Source organism: Canis lupus, chromosome 33 (genome assembly GCF_048164855.1).
Source record: "Canis lupus baileyi chromosome 33, mCanLup2.hap1, whole genome shotgun sequence".
Taxonomy (NCBI): domain Eukaryota; kingdom Metazoa; phylum Chordata; class Mammalia; order Carnivora; family Canidae; genus Canis; species Canis lupus.
The window spans coordinates 6,919,487-6,937,363 of NC_132870.1; the positions used below are offsets into that span (position 1 = coordinate 6,919,487).

General features: G+C 35.7%; 2 protein-coding genes across 11 annotated transcripts in view; one reads left to right on the plus strand and one right to left on the minus strand.

The window, feature by feature from the left end:
• The window catches only part of THAP9 (THAP domain containing 9), a 20,811-nt gene extending 16,395 nt beyond the window's left edge, over window positions 1–4,416 (plus strand). For all 3 annotated transcript variants that reach the window (XM_072810166.1, XM_072810167.1, XM_072810168.1), the window contains one exon: window positions 343–4,416. In XM_072810166.1, the coding sequence (XP_072666267.1) occupies window positions 343–2,320 (1,978 nt within the window). In that variant the 3' untranslated portion in view covers window positions 2,321–4,416. The remainder of the gene's footprint in view (window positions 1–342) is intronic.
• LIN54 (lin-54 DREAM MuvB core complex component) overlaps window positions 1,683–17,877 on the minus strand; it is an 87,347-nt gene continuing 71,152 nt past the window's right edge. For 7 of the 8 annotated variants that reach the window (XM_072810177.1, XM_072810174.1, XM_072810171.1 and 4 more), the window contains exons 10-13: window positions 17,465–17,567; window positions 17,178–17,315; window positions 13,241–13,443; window positions 7,737–10,014 (exon numbers count right to left, since the gene is read on the minus strand). In XM_072810177.1, the coding sequence (XP_072666278.1) occupies window positions 9,813–10,014; window positions 13,241–13,443; window positions 17,178–17,315; window positions 17,465–17,567 (646 nt within the window). In that variant the 3' untranslated portion in view covers window positions 7,737–9,812. Of the gene's footprint in view, window positions 3,078–7,736; window positions 10,015–13,240; window positions 13,444–17,177; window positions 17,316–17,464; window positions 17,568–17,877 lie in introns of those variants that run through there. The other variant, XM_072810169.1, reaches the window with a different exon arrangement.

Genomic DNA, 17,877 nt, shown 5'->3' on the forward strand with positions numbered 1-17,877 from the left:
AGAATTTGGCTACTTATACTTGGCTTTGTTTTTATAAGGATTTGAGGCCATACTTTAGTACCATTTTTTTTTTTTTTTTAAGATTTTATTCATTTGAGAGAAAGAGAGTGAGCAGGAGGAAGAGGGAGAGAGAATCTGAAGCAAACTCCACACTGAACGTAGGGTCTGGTGTGGACCGGATTCATGACCACTAGATCATGACCTGAGCCCAAACCAAGAGCCACCGAATTCAACCAAATTTGCCACCCAGGCACCCCGACTTTAGTACCATTTAAGGTATTTTTCCTTTTTTAAAAATTTCTTCATTTGAATTTTATATTTTTCATTTTTTATATTTTCCAGATGGTTATCCAAATGCAAACCCAGTCCAGGTTTCAACAGCAACATTTTTTCTTTTCTTCAACGAAGAGTAGAGAATGGTGACCAGCTATATCAGTATTGTTCACTGATAATAAAAGGCATATCTCTCAAGCAACAACTTCAGTGGGACCCCAGCAGTCACCACTTGCAAGGGTTTATGGACTTTGGCCTTGGTATACTTGATGCTGATGAAACACCCCTTGCCTCAGAAACTATTTTGTTAATGGCAGTGGGTATTTCTGGTCACTGGAGAACGCCTCTTGGTTATTTTTTTGTAAACAGGGCATCCGGATATTTGCAAGCTCAGTTGCTGCGTCTTACCATTGGCAAACTGAGTGACATAGGGATCACAGTTCTGGCTGTTACGTCTGATGCTACAGCTCACAGTGTTCAGATGGCAAAAGCATTGGGGATACATATTGATGGAGACAACATGAAGTGTACATTTCAGCATCCTTCGTCTTCTAGTCAACAGATTGCATACTTCTTTGATTCTTGCCACTTACTCAGATTAATAAGAAATGCATTTCAGAATTTTCAAAGCATTCAATTCATAAATGGCACAGCACATTGGCAGCACCTTGTGGAGTTAGTAGCACTAGGGGAACAGGAATTAGCAAATATGGAAAGACTCCCAAGAAAACTTGCAAATCTGAAAAACCATGTACTGAAGATGAACTGTGCAGCCCAAGTGTTCAGTGACAGCGTGGCCAGCGCATTGGAATGCTTGCTGTCATTAGGCCTGCCTTCTTTTCAAAACTGTATTGGTACCATCCATTTTTTACGCTTAGTTAACAACCTGTTTGACATTTTTAATAGTAGGAACTGTTATGGAAAGGGACTTAAAGGACCCCTACTGCCTGAAACTTACAGTAAAATTAATCGGGTATTAATTGAAGCCAAGACTATCTTTGTGACATTATCGGATGCTAGCAACAATCAAATAATTAAAGGTAAACGGAAACTAGGATTCTTGGGATTTTTGCTTAATGCTGAGAGCTTAAAATGGCTCTACCAGAATTATGTTTTCCCTAAAATCATGCCTTTTCCTTATCTTCTGACTTATAAATTCAGTCAAGACCATCTGGAATTATTTCTGAAGATGCTTAGACAGGTATTAGTAACCAGTTCTAACCCTACCTGTGTGGCATTCCAGAAAGCTTACCATAATTTGGAGACCAGATACAGATTACAAGACGAAGTTTTTCTAAGTGAAGTAAGCATCCTTGACATTTCAATTGATCGAAGGACAGACTTGGCCCTTTGGACAGTTCAGCGTCAGTATGGTATCAGCGTTATAAAGACTGTTTTTCACAAAGAGGATATTTGCCAAGACTGGTCTAATTGTCCTCTCAGTGAGGCATTACTTGATCTGTCAGATCACAGGCGAAAACTCACCTGTTGTGCCAGTCATGTTGCAAATAAGTTATCAGCTCTTTTAACTTGTGAGGACTGCATCAGTGCATTGTATGCTTCGGATCTCAAAGTTGCTAAAATTGGGTCACTGTTATGTGTCAAAAAGAAGAACGGTTTGCATATCCCTTCAGAAAGTCTCTGTCAAGTCATAAATATTTGTGAGCGAATTGTAAGAACCCATTCAAGAATGGCAGTCTATGAACTACTTCCTAAACAGAGAGAGTTATATCTCCAGCAGAAAATATTGTGTGAGCTTTCTGGGCATATTTATCTTTTTGTAGATTTAGATGAGCATCTCTTTGATGGAGAAGTGTGTGCCATCAATCACTTTGTAAAGTTACTAAAGGATATAATAATCTGTTTCTTAAAAATCAGAGCTAAAGATGTAGCTCAGTACCCTCTAAAACACCATTCAGAAAGACTTGAAATGAAAACTTTGTCAAAGAAGCAGTGGTCATCTTTACAAGATTACAGATGTTCAGGTTTTGCTAATACCAATAAATTCAGGCATTTGTTAAGTAATGATGGCTATCCATTCAAATGAGGGACCTAAAATGTCTCAAAATTTTTATAAAGAATACTTGGTCAGCATTTATTTTAAAGTTCAACTTACCGTATCTCATAAATTGACCATAGTTGACAAGTTTGTAATTCTGACTTATTAGAATTTCTGATTATGCGTATTATAAAATCTTGCACTTTGGTATGGTTTGCGGCATTTCAGTTAACTTGGATTGTAGAAAGCTGTAAGTCAGTAGGAGGAGTCTAGCCAACAGGTGCTGCCTTTGAATATACTACGATAAGACTGAATAATGGGACCTACTTTGAACTTGTTCAGTCTACCTTAAAACAAGAGAGTATAACAACTAAGAGTCATTAAAAGATTGACTTTTACAAATAGACTGAAAGAGCTTTGTTTTACAGCTCTGAGAATGTTGACAGGAAAAAAAACTGAAAATGTTGACAGAATATCTATAAAATCTTGGATATAATCTTTATTACATATAAAAATTAAGATGTGGTTTGAAAATTAGGCTAAAATAAAATATGACCACAAAACCCCTTGGCCAGGCTACCCTAAAACAGAAGCATGCTGCAGCGAACCTGGGGAATGTAGTCTGAGAAGTACATAGGTGATATCATTTTCACAATCCATTGTCCTTGGACTTTAAAATATTACTTTTGAATAATTGAGTGGATACTTACTTGACTCCACTGGAAGAGCCTGATGCCCATCAAAGAATGAGGAGAAGCCTTATTTCAGCTTCTCCTTCCAAAGTCTCCTTATGCTTGCAGGGAGGCTGAAATAGACGTATTTTCAGTATTGAATGAATAAGGGATTCACACCAGGTGATTAATAAATTAGAAAAAGATGACCATTTGAGACAATGGTTATGAAAATATTTGTCTTGATTTAATAATGAGTGTTTTCAGAAATTTAGAGAAGCTTAAATAATCTGAAGATGGAAACATACCAAGGACAATTTTCTCCATTCTCTCATACCCAGGCTTGAAAAGATGAATAGAAAAACATTGGTATATGTACTTTAACATCTGGGGAGTGTTATAAGTGGATAAAAGAAGAAACAGGCATATGATTCATCTCTGTGTGTAAAACATTTACTCTTTATCATTGAGTGAATATTCATGTACAGTTAATATGAAAACTTGAAATTGCAAAAGATTAATGACCAGATGAAAGTTTTTATTAACTGAAATTCCCCTTAAATTGTATATTTTGATATATTTGGTTTTTTCTACCTCAAAGGCTTAAGTTTTGAGATGTAACCAGAGTTGTACTACATTTTATGTAAGAGCTATTGCTGAGAAGTCTAGATATTGTGGTTTTTGTTGCAATAGAATTAGTTTAGATGCACTGGATAAATCTTATTTAAAGGAAGCCTATTTGTTAAGTCACTACCTTTTAACTTATTGCTTATATAATTCCCAAGTTTTGTCCTGAGTTTTACTTAAAACTAGGTTCATACCTGTAGGTGTCTTGTGTTCTTTGCCCTTGCATTGTACTACTGTACTAATATATTCTGTAGTTAAAGAAATTAGTGTTACGCATTATTTCTTTAAGTGCTGGATAAATTGGACAGACATGGAAGACAAAAATATATCCTTCACTGCCTTGAACCATTAATTGCTCTTGCCCTAGTGAAAGTGTTTCAAGTCTGATATCAGGTTTACTTAACATGATATGCTTTACAGTGAATTTTTAAAATAAATTATTCATATTTGATTAGGGTAATTTAGTTTATATTTTCCACTTAGCACCTTTGTCCTTTTCAGGGAAAACAAACATTCTCTTCAGAAATTTATCCTTCCTATTTTTCAGCAAATAGTGCTGGAACAACTGGATGTCCACATGCAAAAGTATTAACTCTAAATAGGTCAAAGACCTATCTATAAAAGGTAAAACTATAAAACTCTTAAAAGAAAATAGAGTAGGGACTCCTGGATGGCTCAGCGGTTTAGCGTCTGCCTTTGGCCCAGGGCGTGATCCTGGGGTCCCAGGATCAAGTCCCACATAGGACTCCCTGCGTGGAGCCTGCTTCTCCCTCTGCCTGTGTCTCTGCCTCTCTGTGCGTGTGTGTGTCTCTCATGAATAAATAAAATCTTAAAAAAAAAAAAAAAGAGTAAATCCTTGGTATTTGGATTAGGCAATAGTTTCTTAAATATGACACTGAAAACATAAACAACAAAAATTTCACCAAAATTAAAAAATTTGTGCTTCAAAGGACACTGTCAATGAAAGAGACAACTCACAAAATGGGAGAAAATTTTTACTAATTTATCTGATAAAGGACTTGTATCCAGAATATACAAAGAACTACTGTAACTCAATGATGGACAACCCAATTTGAAAAATGGGTAAAGAACACAAATAGACATTCTTCAAAGGAGATTACCCATGGCCTGTAAACACATGAATATATACCCAACATCATAAACCATCTGGGAAATGCAAATCAAAACCACAATGAGGTATCACTTTACACCCACTGGGATGGATATAAGACAATAACAAGTGTTGACAAGAATGTGAAGAAATTGAAACCCTCATACACTGTTGGTGGGAATGCAGATGCTTTGGAAAATAGCGTGGCAGTTCTTTAAAAAGGGTAGTTAAATGCAGAGTTACCATATTGCCCAGCAGTTCTACTAACAGGCATATATACCCAAGATAAATGAAAACATCCATTTAAAAACTTGTAAACAAACTTCATAGCACTATAGCTACAAAATGAAAAAGCGTAAATGTCCAACTGATGGATAAATAAAAATGTGCGATATCCATACATGGATAATATGGTAAGCGTATGTTGTACTTTATAACAAAGTGCCAGAGCTAGTTTTGTGAAATGACTGTACCACTCTGCATTCTAATCAGGAATGTATAAGAAAGTTCATTTGCTCTCCTTTCTTCCCAGTATTTGGTCACCAGGGTTTTGTTTTGAATTGGCCATTCTAATAGGTGTTCAGTGAGATTTCATTGTGGCTTTCATTTCCAATTTCCTAACAGCTAATGATGCTGAGCATTTTTCATAAGATTATTTGCCATCCACATAACCTTAGGTGAAAGGTATGTTCAAGTCTTTTGCCCATATTTTGGAAGGTCAGTTTTTTGAGTGTTAATTATATATTCTGGATATAAGTGCATGATCTGATGTGTTTTGCAAATATTTTCTGCATCTATGGCTTTTTTTATTAGTGTGTTCTGAAGACATTGATTTTGTTAAGTCCAGTTTATCCATTTCTTTCTTTTAGGGGTCATACTTAGTTTTGTATCTAAGAAATCTTTGTCTAACCCAAGGCCACACAATTTTTCTTATATTATTTCTTCTAGGTGTTTTGTAGCTTTAGGTTTTACATTTAGGTTATGATCCATTTTCAGTTAATTTTGGTCTATGGTATAAGTTGAGCTTCAGATTTCAACATATGTATCTCCCAACCCTGTTAAAAAGATTCTTCTTTCTTCCCTGAATTACCTTTGAACTCTTGTCAAAAACTGACTATATATATTGGGTCTAGTTCTGGGTGTTCTGTTCTGTTCCATTGATCCATAGGTCTAACACTTCATCAGTACTGCAATAACCTGATTAGCCTTATAGGAGTCTTGAAGCCAGGTGGGAGTCTTTCAACTTTGTTCTTTATTCAGAAATGTTTGGCTACTCTGTACCTTTCTGTATGAATTTTATAATCAGCTGTTGATTTTTACAAAAACTCCTGCTGGGATTTTGACTGGAGTTTTGTGGAAACTAAAGACCAATTTGGAGAAATGAGATCTTAATATTATTGAACATACCAATCCATGAACATGGTATATCTCTTAATTTTATCAATGTGTTCTACATTTCACCTAAAGATCTTGTATAAATTGGTTACATTACATATTTTGAGGTGCTACTATAAATGGTAATGTAAAATTTGTTTCTAAATGCTCATTGCTACTATGTGAAAATACAATTTTATATATTGACTTTGCTTAAACTCACTGGTTCCAGCAGCTTTTTTTTTTTTTTTAAAGATCACCATGACTTTCCTGTATAGGCAGTCACATTATCCACCAGTAGACATTCTCATTCTTTTCCAACCTGCTCTCCCCTCATTGTACAGTGACCTGCAACACAATGTTGACTAAGAGTGCCTTCTTGTCTTTGAGGAGGAAACATTCAGTCTTCGTCATTCATATGATGTTAGCTGTAGACTTTGATAAATTGGTCTTTTCTAGCTTATGATCCCTTTTCTTCCTGGTTTGCTGAAGAGTGTATGTGTTTAAATCATAAATGGGTCTTGAATTTTGTCAGTTTTTCCGCACCTTTCAATTTTTTTGAAAACCATTTGAGATATAATTTAGATACTGTAATATTCACCCTTTTAAAGCCTGTAATTCAGCAGTTTTTAGTATATTCAAAAGGTTTCCTGTAACTTCTGAGATGATCATATAGTTTTACTTCTTTTGTATTTTGATTCAGTGAATTTCATTATTTTTAAATGTTGAGTCGACCTTTTATTCCTGGGATAAACCTACCAGATCATGATGCATTCTTTTTACCTATTGCCAGATTTCATTTGATAATATAATCAATTACAGAGTTGAAGTCTATGGCCTTATAGTAAATATTACCCTGAATATATTTATTTTCTTACTGCTATTGAGTAAAGACTAAGCATGCCTTTCATAAAACTTTAAAAATTTTAATTTAAAAAGCCTTGGTTCATAAAAAGTCCACATATGGCCTATGGATAATGACAAAATCTACGTTAAAGAAATCCTCACAAACATACAAAGTCCTAAGTAATTGACATAATAGAAAATAACTCCCAACAGTAAAGGCTTCTAGCTTCCCTCTCCTCTGGGTTGCTGCCATGGAATTTCTACATAAAATGCTGGAAAAGGATGCAACATGATGCTAGAGGTCCTGGTTCGAAGCTGCATTTACATAACAAGTATTTATTTTTTTAGCTATTTGTGTTACAGAACAATAAAAGTGGAAAACTTTTCTAAAGGTATTTTTATTCACATTTTACAGAAGACTGAGAAAATGTCAGTTATCCCCATAAAAGAATAGGTAAGCTAAAGCAGTAGTCTCTCCCTACTGTTGCTGCTCTGGTTGTTTTATTACTGCAACTTGAAGGTTCTGTTTCCCAGATAATCCAGAGATAAGACCTACAGGTTGCTTCAAGTTCTTGAGAGAAAAGGAAACTAAGAAAGGTGCTTACCACAAAAACATCAAATACTAAAGGACAGGAAAAAGACTCAGTTTCTGCCTTTGAAGAGCAGAAAAAGAGACATTCTAGTTTTAAAGCAATTTCAATTAATCATAATTGGGCAAAAAGATAGACATTTTTTAGTTGTGTGCTTTCAGAAGTAATGTCAAATTTACTTAAAAGCAGATTTTAAAAGTTTCTTGTAAGATAGTTAAAAGTGTTTTTAAAGAAAAACAAAATCCTTTTTTTTACAGAATAGTATAAATGTTTATTTTCTGTATGATTTATTTTGCTGTCCTGTTTTTACAATATAGAAAAGTGTATTCTTTGAATAGCTCTAGTAAATATAAATTTAATCTTTCTACTTTGGGATGTAAATAGAGCTAAAAAAATTATATACCCAACCCTCCCAAATAGTCTTTTAAAATTGTTGAATTAATGTGGATATTAATCTTGTTCAGCAATTTGATGCAAATGCCTAAATACAAAAAGTTGCTTAGTAAGTACTACACAGGAAGGAAAAGTCTTAATACTTTAGATAGCTTCTTGAAAATCAGAAAAACTAGTAGCATTTGATTGCACCTTCAAGTTTTTACAAGCAAAACATTCTCAGGCAATGCTGTCATACATAATCTACAATTGTAATCCAAATTTCACAAACATTTTCTGCACACTGTATATAAATACACATCACAAAGGTGCAATTAGAGTTAAACACAGAATATGTACAAAATGAACAAAGTTTAGGTTTAGACCAAAAAGGTAATCTTTTGAAAAATAACTTGATTAGATATTTTATCCTCTTACACTAATTTACATTTATACAAATTTTAATTAAACATACTAGATTGAGGTGCTAAGAATTTCTGCACTATCTACATTTAGAGTTACTGCACTATAATTTTATAAATCCAAATTTCAAAAGATACTTCAGTAAATAACGGAATCTTCTTTTGCATTACTTAATTTCTATTGCCTATATCTTGTGTGTTCATATGAACATATATACACACTTAATACATACAACTATAGATTCCTTGTAGGAAATGTAATAATCATATACTAATAATTACGGTACCTAACAAAATGCCTGAATTCCAACACATGGTTTCTTGTCATAAAACCCAGAGTCCTATTATTGGCTCTTAAATTCATAAAGCTTTTGAATTTTAAATTAGGAAAAGATGATTTAGATTATTTTAGTAATAATAAGAAAACACTCATACCTTCAGCTTATCAAATCACTGGCTAAAAATAATACCATATTAAGCTTTCCTTAAAAAAGAAATCCCACTATAATTTTGAAAGCTTTGTTAGGAGGCCCTTTCAGTAAATCAAGTAAGACTCATACATTGGATTGAGACCTCTTAGTTCAAAAGTCTATAAGGAAAATTGTACAGATGAAAAATCCTTCCCTAATTTCATCTATTAGAGCTTCAATGTTCTTTATTTCTCCATCCAAGCCAAATTTTATACCTGATAATTATGTAAGGTTCTATATCATTACTACATAATAAGTTCTATTCATATGCACCTCTCACTTTTAATAGTACCCAGTAATCACGTTGACAATTTATTATCATTTCAAATGCACACCACCTCCTTCACAGAAAATGGAAACACCCCTAGAGCATTTCTTAGTCTCCCTTTGTTGGAGAAACACATTGCCTATTGATAACTTTTTACTGTCCTTCAAAACTTTGTTTTTTAAAAAAACACCTTTTTTATTTTAAAAGTGTGCCTATAGATTACTTACTTCCCCTCTGACATTCCCAAAGTGACAATAGGATGTTATTCCAGAATCTGTGCTAAAAAAAGCTGGTATTTCCTCAAAAGATAGTGCTTTTCTAAGCACAAAACGTCATTTGAATAATGTTTCATAAGAATTTGTTTATATAGACATTCTATCTGCTTAGGTCTAGTGCCAGAGAATGATTGGGTAATACCAATGGTTCTCTGGCTTTTTCTACTGGAACAAAGTCATACAACACCATACGTTATAAATTATAGTAATTTATAAATGTCCTTTGTCAATAGAATCAGAAGAATAGAACATCTAATTCTTAAGAAACCCATGCAAATTAAAAATCCATATAATACAATAAAGAAAAACAATTTAGAAGGGGCATAAACAGGTTTAACTAAAATTTAAAATGTACTAATTTCCTCATTTAAAATTTCACGTCTTTCAATATTATAATTTCAGGTCTCACAAGGACTGAATTAACAATACAGTAATTGTTAAACTATTTTCCAGAAAATCAAGTGTCCCTGCACCTTTTCTGTACAGTTCCATTTATCAGTATTTTGTGCAAGAGTTAGCAATTCATGGCACAAGGGTCACTTTTTGCTTTTCCTGCAGAGTTGATGACGCTCATCAAACATCGTCCAAATTCCTCAAGTATCATCCGTTCGGCTGCTGCCTTTGATTTTCCCTTCTTGTCTGCTTGCTCTGCCTGGGCAAGAAGGCAATTACACGTGGCTTCCGCTACTTCCTTCGTTACAAATGTAAATGGCAATCTGAAATGATTTTTGAAAGAAAGATGATGATGGTGTTGAACAACAAAAGTGGATGACATTATTTCAAGTGAAAATCTGTTGACGTTTTCATGATTCAACAGCATGCCGAGCATTACAATTTGTGCCGGGAGCACAAACACATCCTGAAGAGCTTTAAAAAGACCCTGGTTTTATGATTGAGCGTATTTTTTAAACACTGTTCAGGGGCAGCCCGGGTGGCTCAGCGGTTTAGCACCGCCTTCGGTCCAGGGTGTGATCCTGGAGTCCTGGGATCGAGTACCGTGTCGGGCTTCCTGCATGGAGCCTGCTTCTCCCTCTACCTGTGTCTCTGCCTGTCTCTCATGAATAAAAAAAAAAAACAACACAACACTGTTCAGAAAAATAATTTTATTAATTTTTTACTTTTTTTTTTAAAGATTTTATTTATTTATTCATGAGAGACACAGAGAGAGAGAGGCAGAGACACGGGCAGAGGGAGAAGCAGGCTCCATGCAGGGAGCTGACTCGATCCCGGGTCTCCATGATCACACCCTGGGCTGAAGGTGGCGCTAAACCGCTGAGCCACCTGGGCTGCCCAGAAAAATTTATTTTATTTTATTTTATTTTATTATTTTATTTTATTTTATTTTTATTATTATTATTTTATTTATTCATAGAGACACAGCTAGAGAGAGAGGCAGAGACACAGGCAGAGGGAGAAGCAGGCACCATGCAGGGAGCCCAATGTGGGACTCGATCCCAGGTCTCCAGGATCACGCCCTGGGCTGCATGTGGCGCTAAACCACTGCGCCACAGGGGCTGCCCATATTTTTTTATTTTATTATTATTTTTTTAAAGATTTTATTTATTTATTCACGATAGACATAGAGAGAGAGGCAGAGACACAGGCAGAGGGAGAAGCAGGCTCCATGCCGGGAGCCTGACATGGGACTCGATCCGGACTCCAGGATCGTGCCCTGGGCCAGAGGCAGGCGCCAAACCGCTGAGCCACCCAGGGATCCCAGAAAAATAATTTTAAAAAAATAATGTGTAATATTACCTGGACAGGGTTATCTGGTTAACTAAAAGATGCTCATTCTACATGTTGACTGGATAATTCTCTAACAAAGTACTCCTAATTCATGAATGTTAGTTTCTAGAGTGCAATCTGTTTTATTTACTCTTATTTCTTCACACCCTAGAACACTGCCTGATACACAGAGACACTCCATGAATATTTGCTGAATGAGTAAAATTGGGAATTGTAAGCAGTATCTCCTGAACGACACTAAAAACAAAGCACTCTCCCACAGTCCTGGAGCACATTGTTCATTAAAAAAAAAAAAAAAAAAAGACAAAATTTTGCACTGTTCTATCACTCAAGACAAAACTAAGGGGAAAGGGAGTTCTGTTCTATACATGGAATTTCATTCATAAAGACCTAAACTGTTAGGTATTAAATAAGAGCAATCTATCCTGAGGCTTGCTATATGTAGCCAATTTGCACGCGCGTGCGTGTGTGTGTAACCACTTCAAGTCTTCAAAGACAAAATCAAAATCAGGCAGCCTAATGTAACCACTAACCCGACAACACTGACAGAAAGAAACTGTAGGACAAATGAAGTTAGAAATTAGGACCTGCTTTGGCGAGAGAAAGTGAGCATTTGGGCTGCTGTACAGTTGTACAGAAATCTTTAAAATACAAAATACTTTAAATTGGAAGATACTATTATAAAGTGAAAGGAAGGAAAAAAATTAAAATTTTTGCTACTCAGACAACAGTTTAAGAACATGACAGTATAAATTTTTAAGAGTTTTTTACATAGTTTTGATTATAGTATAATAATTTTGTGCTTTTACACTTTATAATACTGTAAACATTTTCCCAAGTTGAAAATTAACTGTAAATATTTTAGTGTAGCAATATCTTTAAAGGATTAATGAAAACAGATTACCAGAAAGGATCCCTTGTTACAACCTTCACTGAAGTGTCTATCCGTTTCCACTTTATCTAGTCCATAACCATTTGCTAATTATATTCCAGTTGTAAGAATTCTTCAGAATTACTATCTGAAATATTTTACAAAAAAGAAGCATTTCTAGGGGTGCCTAGGTGGCTCAGTTGGTTATGTGTCTGACTCTTCGTTTCAGCTCAGGTGATCTCAGGGTCATGAGTTCGAGCCCGACGCTGGGCTCCGTGCTCGGCACCGAATCTGCTTGGGATTCTCTCTCCTCCTCCCTCTGCCCCTTGCCGCTCATGCTCTCTCTCTCTAAAATAAATCTTTTTTTAAAAAATTTTTATTTATTTATTCATGAGAGACACACAGAGAGAGGCAGAGACACAAGCAGAGGGAGAAGCAGACTCCCTGCAAGGAGCCCAATGTGGGACTTGATCCCAGGACCCTGGAGTCACGCCCTGAGCCAAAGGCAGATGCTCAACCACTAAGCCACCCAGATGTCCCTAAATCTTTATTTTTTTTAAAAAAGAAGCATTTCTATAAGCATTAGAGCCTATTTCAACTTAAGCATTTTAAATAATATACCATTTGCAAGGCTCATTGCATTTAATAATTCCTCAAATTAACCTCTACCAAAACCTGTAAATCCACGTCAGCATGAGGCCCTGCCAAACGCTGGGACAGAGATGTTTTATTCCTTATAGCCACATCATAAGGCTGATGGGAAGGATGAGAAAACCAAGACTCAGAGAGAGGGAGTGCTTGTTAAATTCATAAACTATTACAGAGCACATTTAGACTCAGCTCAGCCAAACTTTACGCTCAGGCTTTCCTCCTTCAGAGTTCAGTAGTCTTGTGAAATAAGGGGCTACAATAACAAAGTGTATGAAAGGTGTTCCAGTAGAAGGGCAAAGTGCCACAAGGGCCCAAGAAAGGCAAGAGAAGTTAAGAATGTGCAAAATTATGAATAATACTACCAGGAACAGATATAAAAATTTGTTTTCTTAGGGGTTTGTCAAATTACATAATGACCTCATCTTAGTAGGGAGAAATTCAATTAAATTAATAAGCCCAGTGAATTAATGCATTACTGTACATTTTCAAAGTGTGTACTATATCTGACAGTGGTTTTTCTGTTACCTTCAAATTCCTTTCCAAGTAACTAAAGATAGAAAGAAAATGCAAAAAGAAGTCTGCTACAACCAAAAGTATGAACTCAATTTTGTCCAAAAAGGAGACATATATATAGTCATACTGTACTGCAAAAGGAGATTAAAATATTGACTTACTTTCCTCCTCCGCTATTCAAAGCTGGTGTTGGCCTAGTAAGCAAGTCTGAAATTTGAGAAGATAACTTCGTTTTCGCTGCTGTTTGTTGCTGTACCCTTACTTCAGCTGCATCTGCCAAGTGCATCAGTGTCTTTCTTTCTGGGCTTTCTTCAAAATTCTTACAGCCAACACATTTGCATATTGAGGAACACATAATTTTTGCCTAAAAGATTTACAAAAGAAAAGCTTCCAAATCAAAACCCAAAAACATTTAAGTAGATTCTGTGATCAAATCAATAGATAACAGAATTACCTGGTCAACTCACAGTAAGACACAATGGAAACATCTCTTCCTGATAAACACTAAATGGGCTAACTATACATGTGGAGAGGTCAGGTATTCTTAAGTCTGAGAGGGGCTACACAGTGTATGTCTCTGAGCCCTTCTGTGTCAGTTTTTCCCCCATCTAAAAGTTTTCCTCCTGATATGAATAACATATATTCTTTATAAAGAATATGAATGATACCATATTAAAAATAACGGTCATCCAGAATCCAACCATCTCAGACATGTTGGTGACTTCCTACTTATGCAAACACATGCACAATATCACATGAAAGGAAATTTCATAGATGCTATTTCCATTATGGATAATCTCCATAATTGCCCTCTCTGAATCCCCTTCTCCAGATTCCTGAAACCCAACAATAGTACATATGAAACCAGTGTGTCCTTGTATGTAAAAATATGTAAAACATGTATTTTTAGGAAAATCACAGCAGTCATGTACAAATACCTATCTTAATAAATACACTAGTCTTTTTCTTTTTATTTAGGTTGTTTTACAAAATCAAATGCTCATTTTCTGCGTCTTCCTTTTCTCACACACCTCATGCAATCCCTGCCCACAGTCACCTAGCATAGACTGGATTCATTCGATTTAATGGCTGGGCAGTAGTCCCTGGTATGGATATGCCATAATTGATTTGGGCATTCACTTGCCTGTTACTGGGCATTTATTCATTTATTTTGTTTCCAGTTCTTGAGTAACACAGATAATACATAAAATTTGTGTGTGTGTGTGTGTGTGTGTGTGTGTGTGTATTGTGCTTTTATTTCTATGAGCTAGATTTCTAGAACTGGGCTCACTGGTACATGTATTTTAATAGATGTGGCCAGACATTTTCCAAAAGCCTATAACACCTCACATCTCATCAGCAATGTATAAAAGCTTTTCCCACATTCCCTCCAACTGTATATTATAGTTCTTTTTAATATTTAGCAATGCGATTGGGGGAAAGAGGTAAAGTGGGATCTCATTGTTCTTTCATTTACATTTCCCAGACCTAGTAAATTTGAGTATCTCTTTTTGTTGGCTCCATTTTCTTCAGTTAACTCATGTCAATTTAAAGAAACATACCAACTGCCCTTTCTCTCTACAGCACCTGGCAAGATAAACGAATCATATTATGATGAACACATTTACCCTGTTCCTTTCTCATAATGCACAAATAAATTCTCTTTACCGAGGGAAAAAATGGATATACATTTTGAGTTAATTGGGTTATTACTATGAGCCAGTCTGAGAATCTAACTAAAGCAATACTTATTAAGTATTGATGAAGAGATAAAATCCCTGACATCAAGGGGGCAAAAGACATACACCACTAATGGTTCTTTGGATTAAATATGAAGAACCATAAAAAGGTATTAATAATCTGACAGGAACTCAGGAAGGAGAAATTAAAATGATAGGGTATTATTTATTTATTTTGGGGGGTATTCATTTAGCTTTGCTAATTCAACTTCCCTTGTGGTCAAAAATTGGGAGGAAAAATGGTTAAGAGGCACAACCATTTAAATAATGTGGACAGTCACTCTTCTACTCAAGCCCTGAAGGTGTGTGAAAGGAACATGAATGTGTTATCCAGATGCAGACCAACTGGACCAAAAAAGCCAATTCAATTCAAAAGCCCAACAACTGAACACAAACTGTCAGACAATATCACAGCCAATTCACAGAGAGACAATCAGCCACTGCCAGTTTAGTATATTCCAAGTTTTTCCATTTCTTGATCTTTTAGAATGACAAATTAGTAACTGGACATTGTGTATGCCTTAAATATCAAGGATTTTAGTATAACAGGGCAGCTTTCTCTCTTCTAATGTATCTCAACCAGCACTGCCGTTTCTACTTCTATTTATCCTAGGATTCAACTAAATTATTAGTTCTTGTATGTTTGCATTTCATCTGCCTAGCATGTACTGACTGTTCAATGCTGCATGCATGGAAGGGCTGCTTTACCTTTCTGACCCAGCTTTACATCAATTTCCATTTCCTCTCTTTTTGTGAGCTTGGTTTTATAACTTACATTTTTTGAATATTCAGGACAAATTTTGTATGATAGATTTATGAACAGAAGCCACCTATTTCGTCAGGTGTTCAAACAAAAGAGTCTATGTTTTCCAACACAGAATAAAAAACTGATTGTTGGACTATAAGACATTTAAGAGACTTTCAAAATACTTTTGATTACATGCCATTTTCATTCATATTGACTCTAGGACTAATAAGAGGTTACCTTAATACACTTCTTGAGAGGAGTAACTGACTTCTAAAGTATGTGAATTGCAAATCATTACACAGAGAAAACAGTACACAATTTCTTTACCGTGACACAGTTTGTATGGGAAGGGGCATTAAATGGCAGGTACATACTCTACTCCTGAAGCAGAGCAAACCCTACCAAGGAAGGGTGCTATCCTTGTATAACTTTACCAACTGTGAGGCTATGACTTCTATCTATCTATCTATCTATCTATCTATCTATCTATCTATCTATCTATCTATCTATGATAGACATAGAGAGAGAGAGGCAGAGATACAGGAGGAGGGAGAAGCAAGCTCCATGCCAGGAGCCCGACGTGGGACTCAATCCCAGAACTCCAGGATCACAGCCTGGGCCAAAGGCAGGTGCTAAACCGCTGAGCCACCCAGGTAAGGTATCCCTCTACACAGGAAGTTTGAAAGACTGAAAAGATAATATATGAGAAGAGCCAACTAATTGTAGGAATGACTCAACTCAAAAGGTTGTCAGGAGAGAGTTTCACCAAGGAAGCAACAGAGTAACATAGTGTTCATCTTGGGCATGAATAGATTATTATATTTAAGCTTTGAAAATAAAAACAAACTATACAGTACTTTGTCTATAGCAAGAAGGGGATGATTTAAATAGCATTTAAAAATAAACAAACAAGTAAATAATATCTCTCAAAGCAGAGCTTCAACCACATTCTCCTGGAAGGATGCTCGACCAATAACTAAAAACAGCCAGTTGAGTGGAATGGTGGAATGGCAAAAACAGATGCAATCACTTCATGATGGCCAATAATCTTAGCCAGCAATATTCCATACGTCTCCTTTCCTATCCTCAGGCTCAGAAAGCAAACTTCTTAACATAATTCAGTCTTCAAGAGGGCACCATAGGTATTTTAGGCAAGATAAATCTTTACTTTCATGACTACTCTCTAGAGAGCAGGCTATTTTCTATCTATATATATTTTCAAAAAGCTCACAGGTGGCAGTGGGTAGTACTGCCCCTCAGTTGAGGACCATGGCTACAGTTTCCAATCCACTTTGATGTTATTTTTACTAAAAATGAATAAACTTGGGCCTCTGATTGCCATACTTCCAGGTACAATGATCAAGAAGTTATGAACTGATAAACCAGGCGATGAGACCCAAAGTATTATGTAATGACAAAACCAAAATGTCATTCCTCTGAAGCCCTGCTTAGGAAGCCAGGTCTTCCTCAAACTAGTGTCCTTGCACTGACTGTGCACATTTTCAAACTACAAGAGTGGAGTAATTTCCCAATTTTCAGGTAAAGTTTTACAATATACCCTCCCCAAAGTTATTCACAAAAAACAGATTTATTCCTCAACCAGCATCTCACCTCATAGCATTCACAGTAGTTTTTAAGACATCCTGATCGTTTGCAATTACATCCTTTGCTGTGACGTCGATCTGATTCTCCCTCCTTTCCTTTCCCTATCTTAGGCTTAAAAGCTTCTGGATTTCTGTCAAGGCATGCCTATCAAAACAGATCACATATCAACTCAAGTTCAATCAGTACATTAAACATTGCAAATGGAATTAATAGACATTGTAAAACAACAGAGTTCTACAATAATCAGGTGAAACTGGAAATTTTTGTCAGTTAAATAAAGTAAAAACAATCACCTTTATTGCTTTTTGCCTTTCATTTTCATGTTCCAAATTATTATAACAATTAGTGCAATTGCAGTTGTTGCAAAATTCACCATTTGCAAAGCAATCACAGTATCTGGAATATAAAAATCAGTGCAAGTCACATCAAAAAGTCATTGTTAAACAAAATGAGAAATTATCTGATTAAAAACATTATATATGCAGTAAAACATTTTATTTTTATTTTTTTTAAAGATTTTATTTATTTATTCATGAGAGACAGAGAGAGAGGCAGAGACACAGGCAGAGGGAGAAGCGGGCTCCACGGAGGGAGCCCAATGTGGGACTCATCTGGGGACCCCAGGATCACACCCTGGACCACCCAGGAGTCCCCAGTAAAGCATTTTAGAATGTACTCGGAGCCACCTAGTTCTAGAGTTAATATA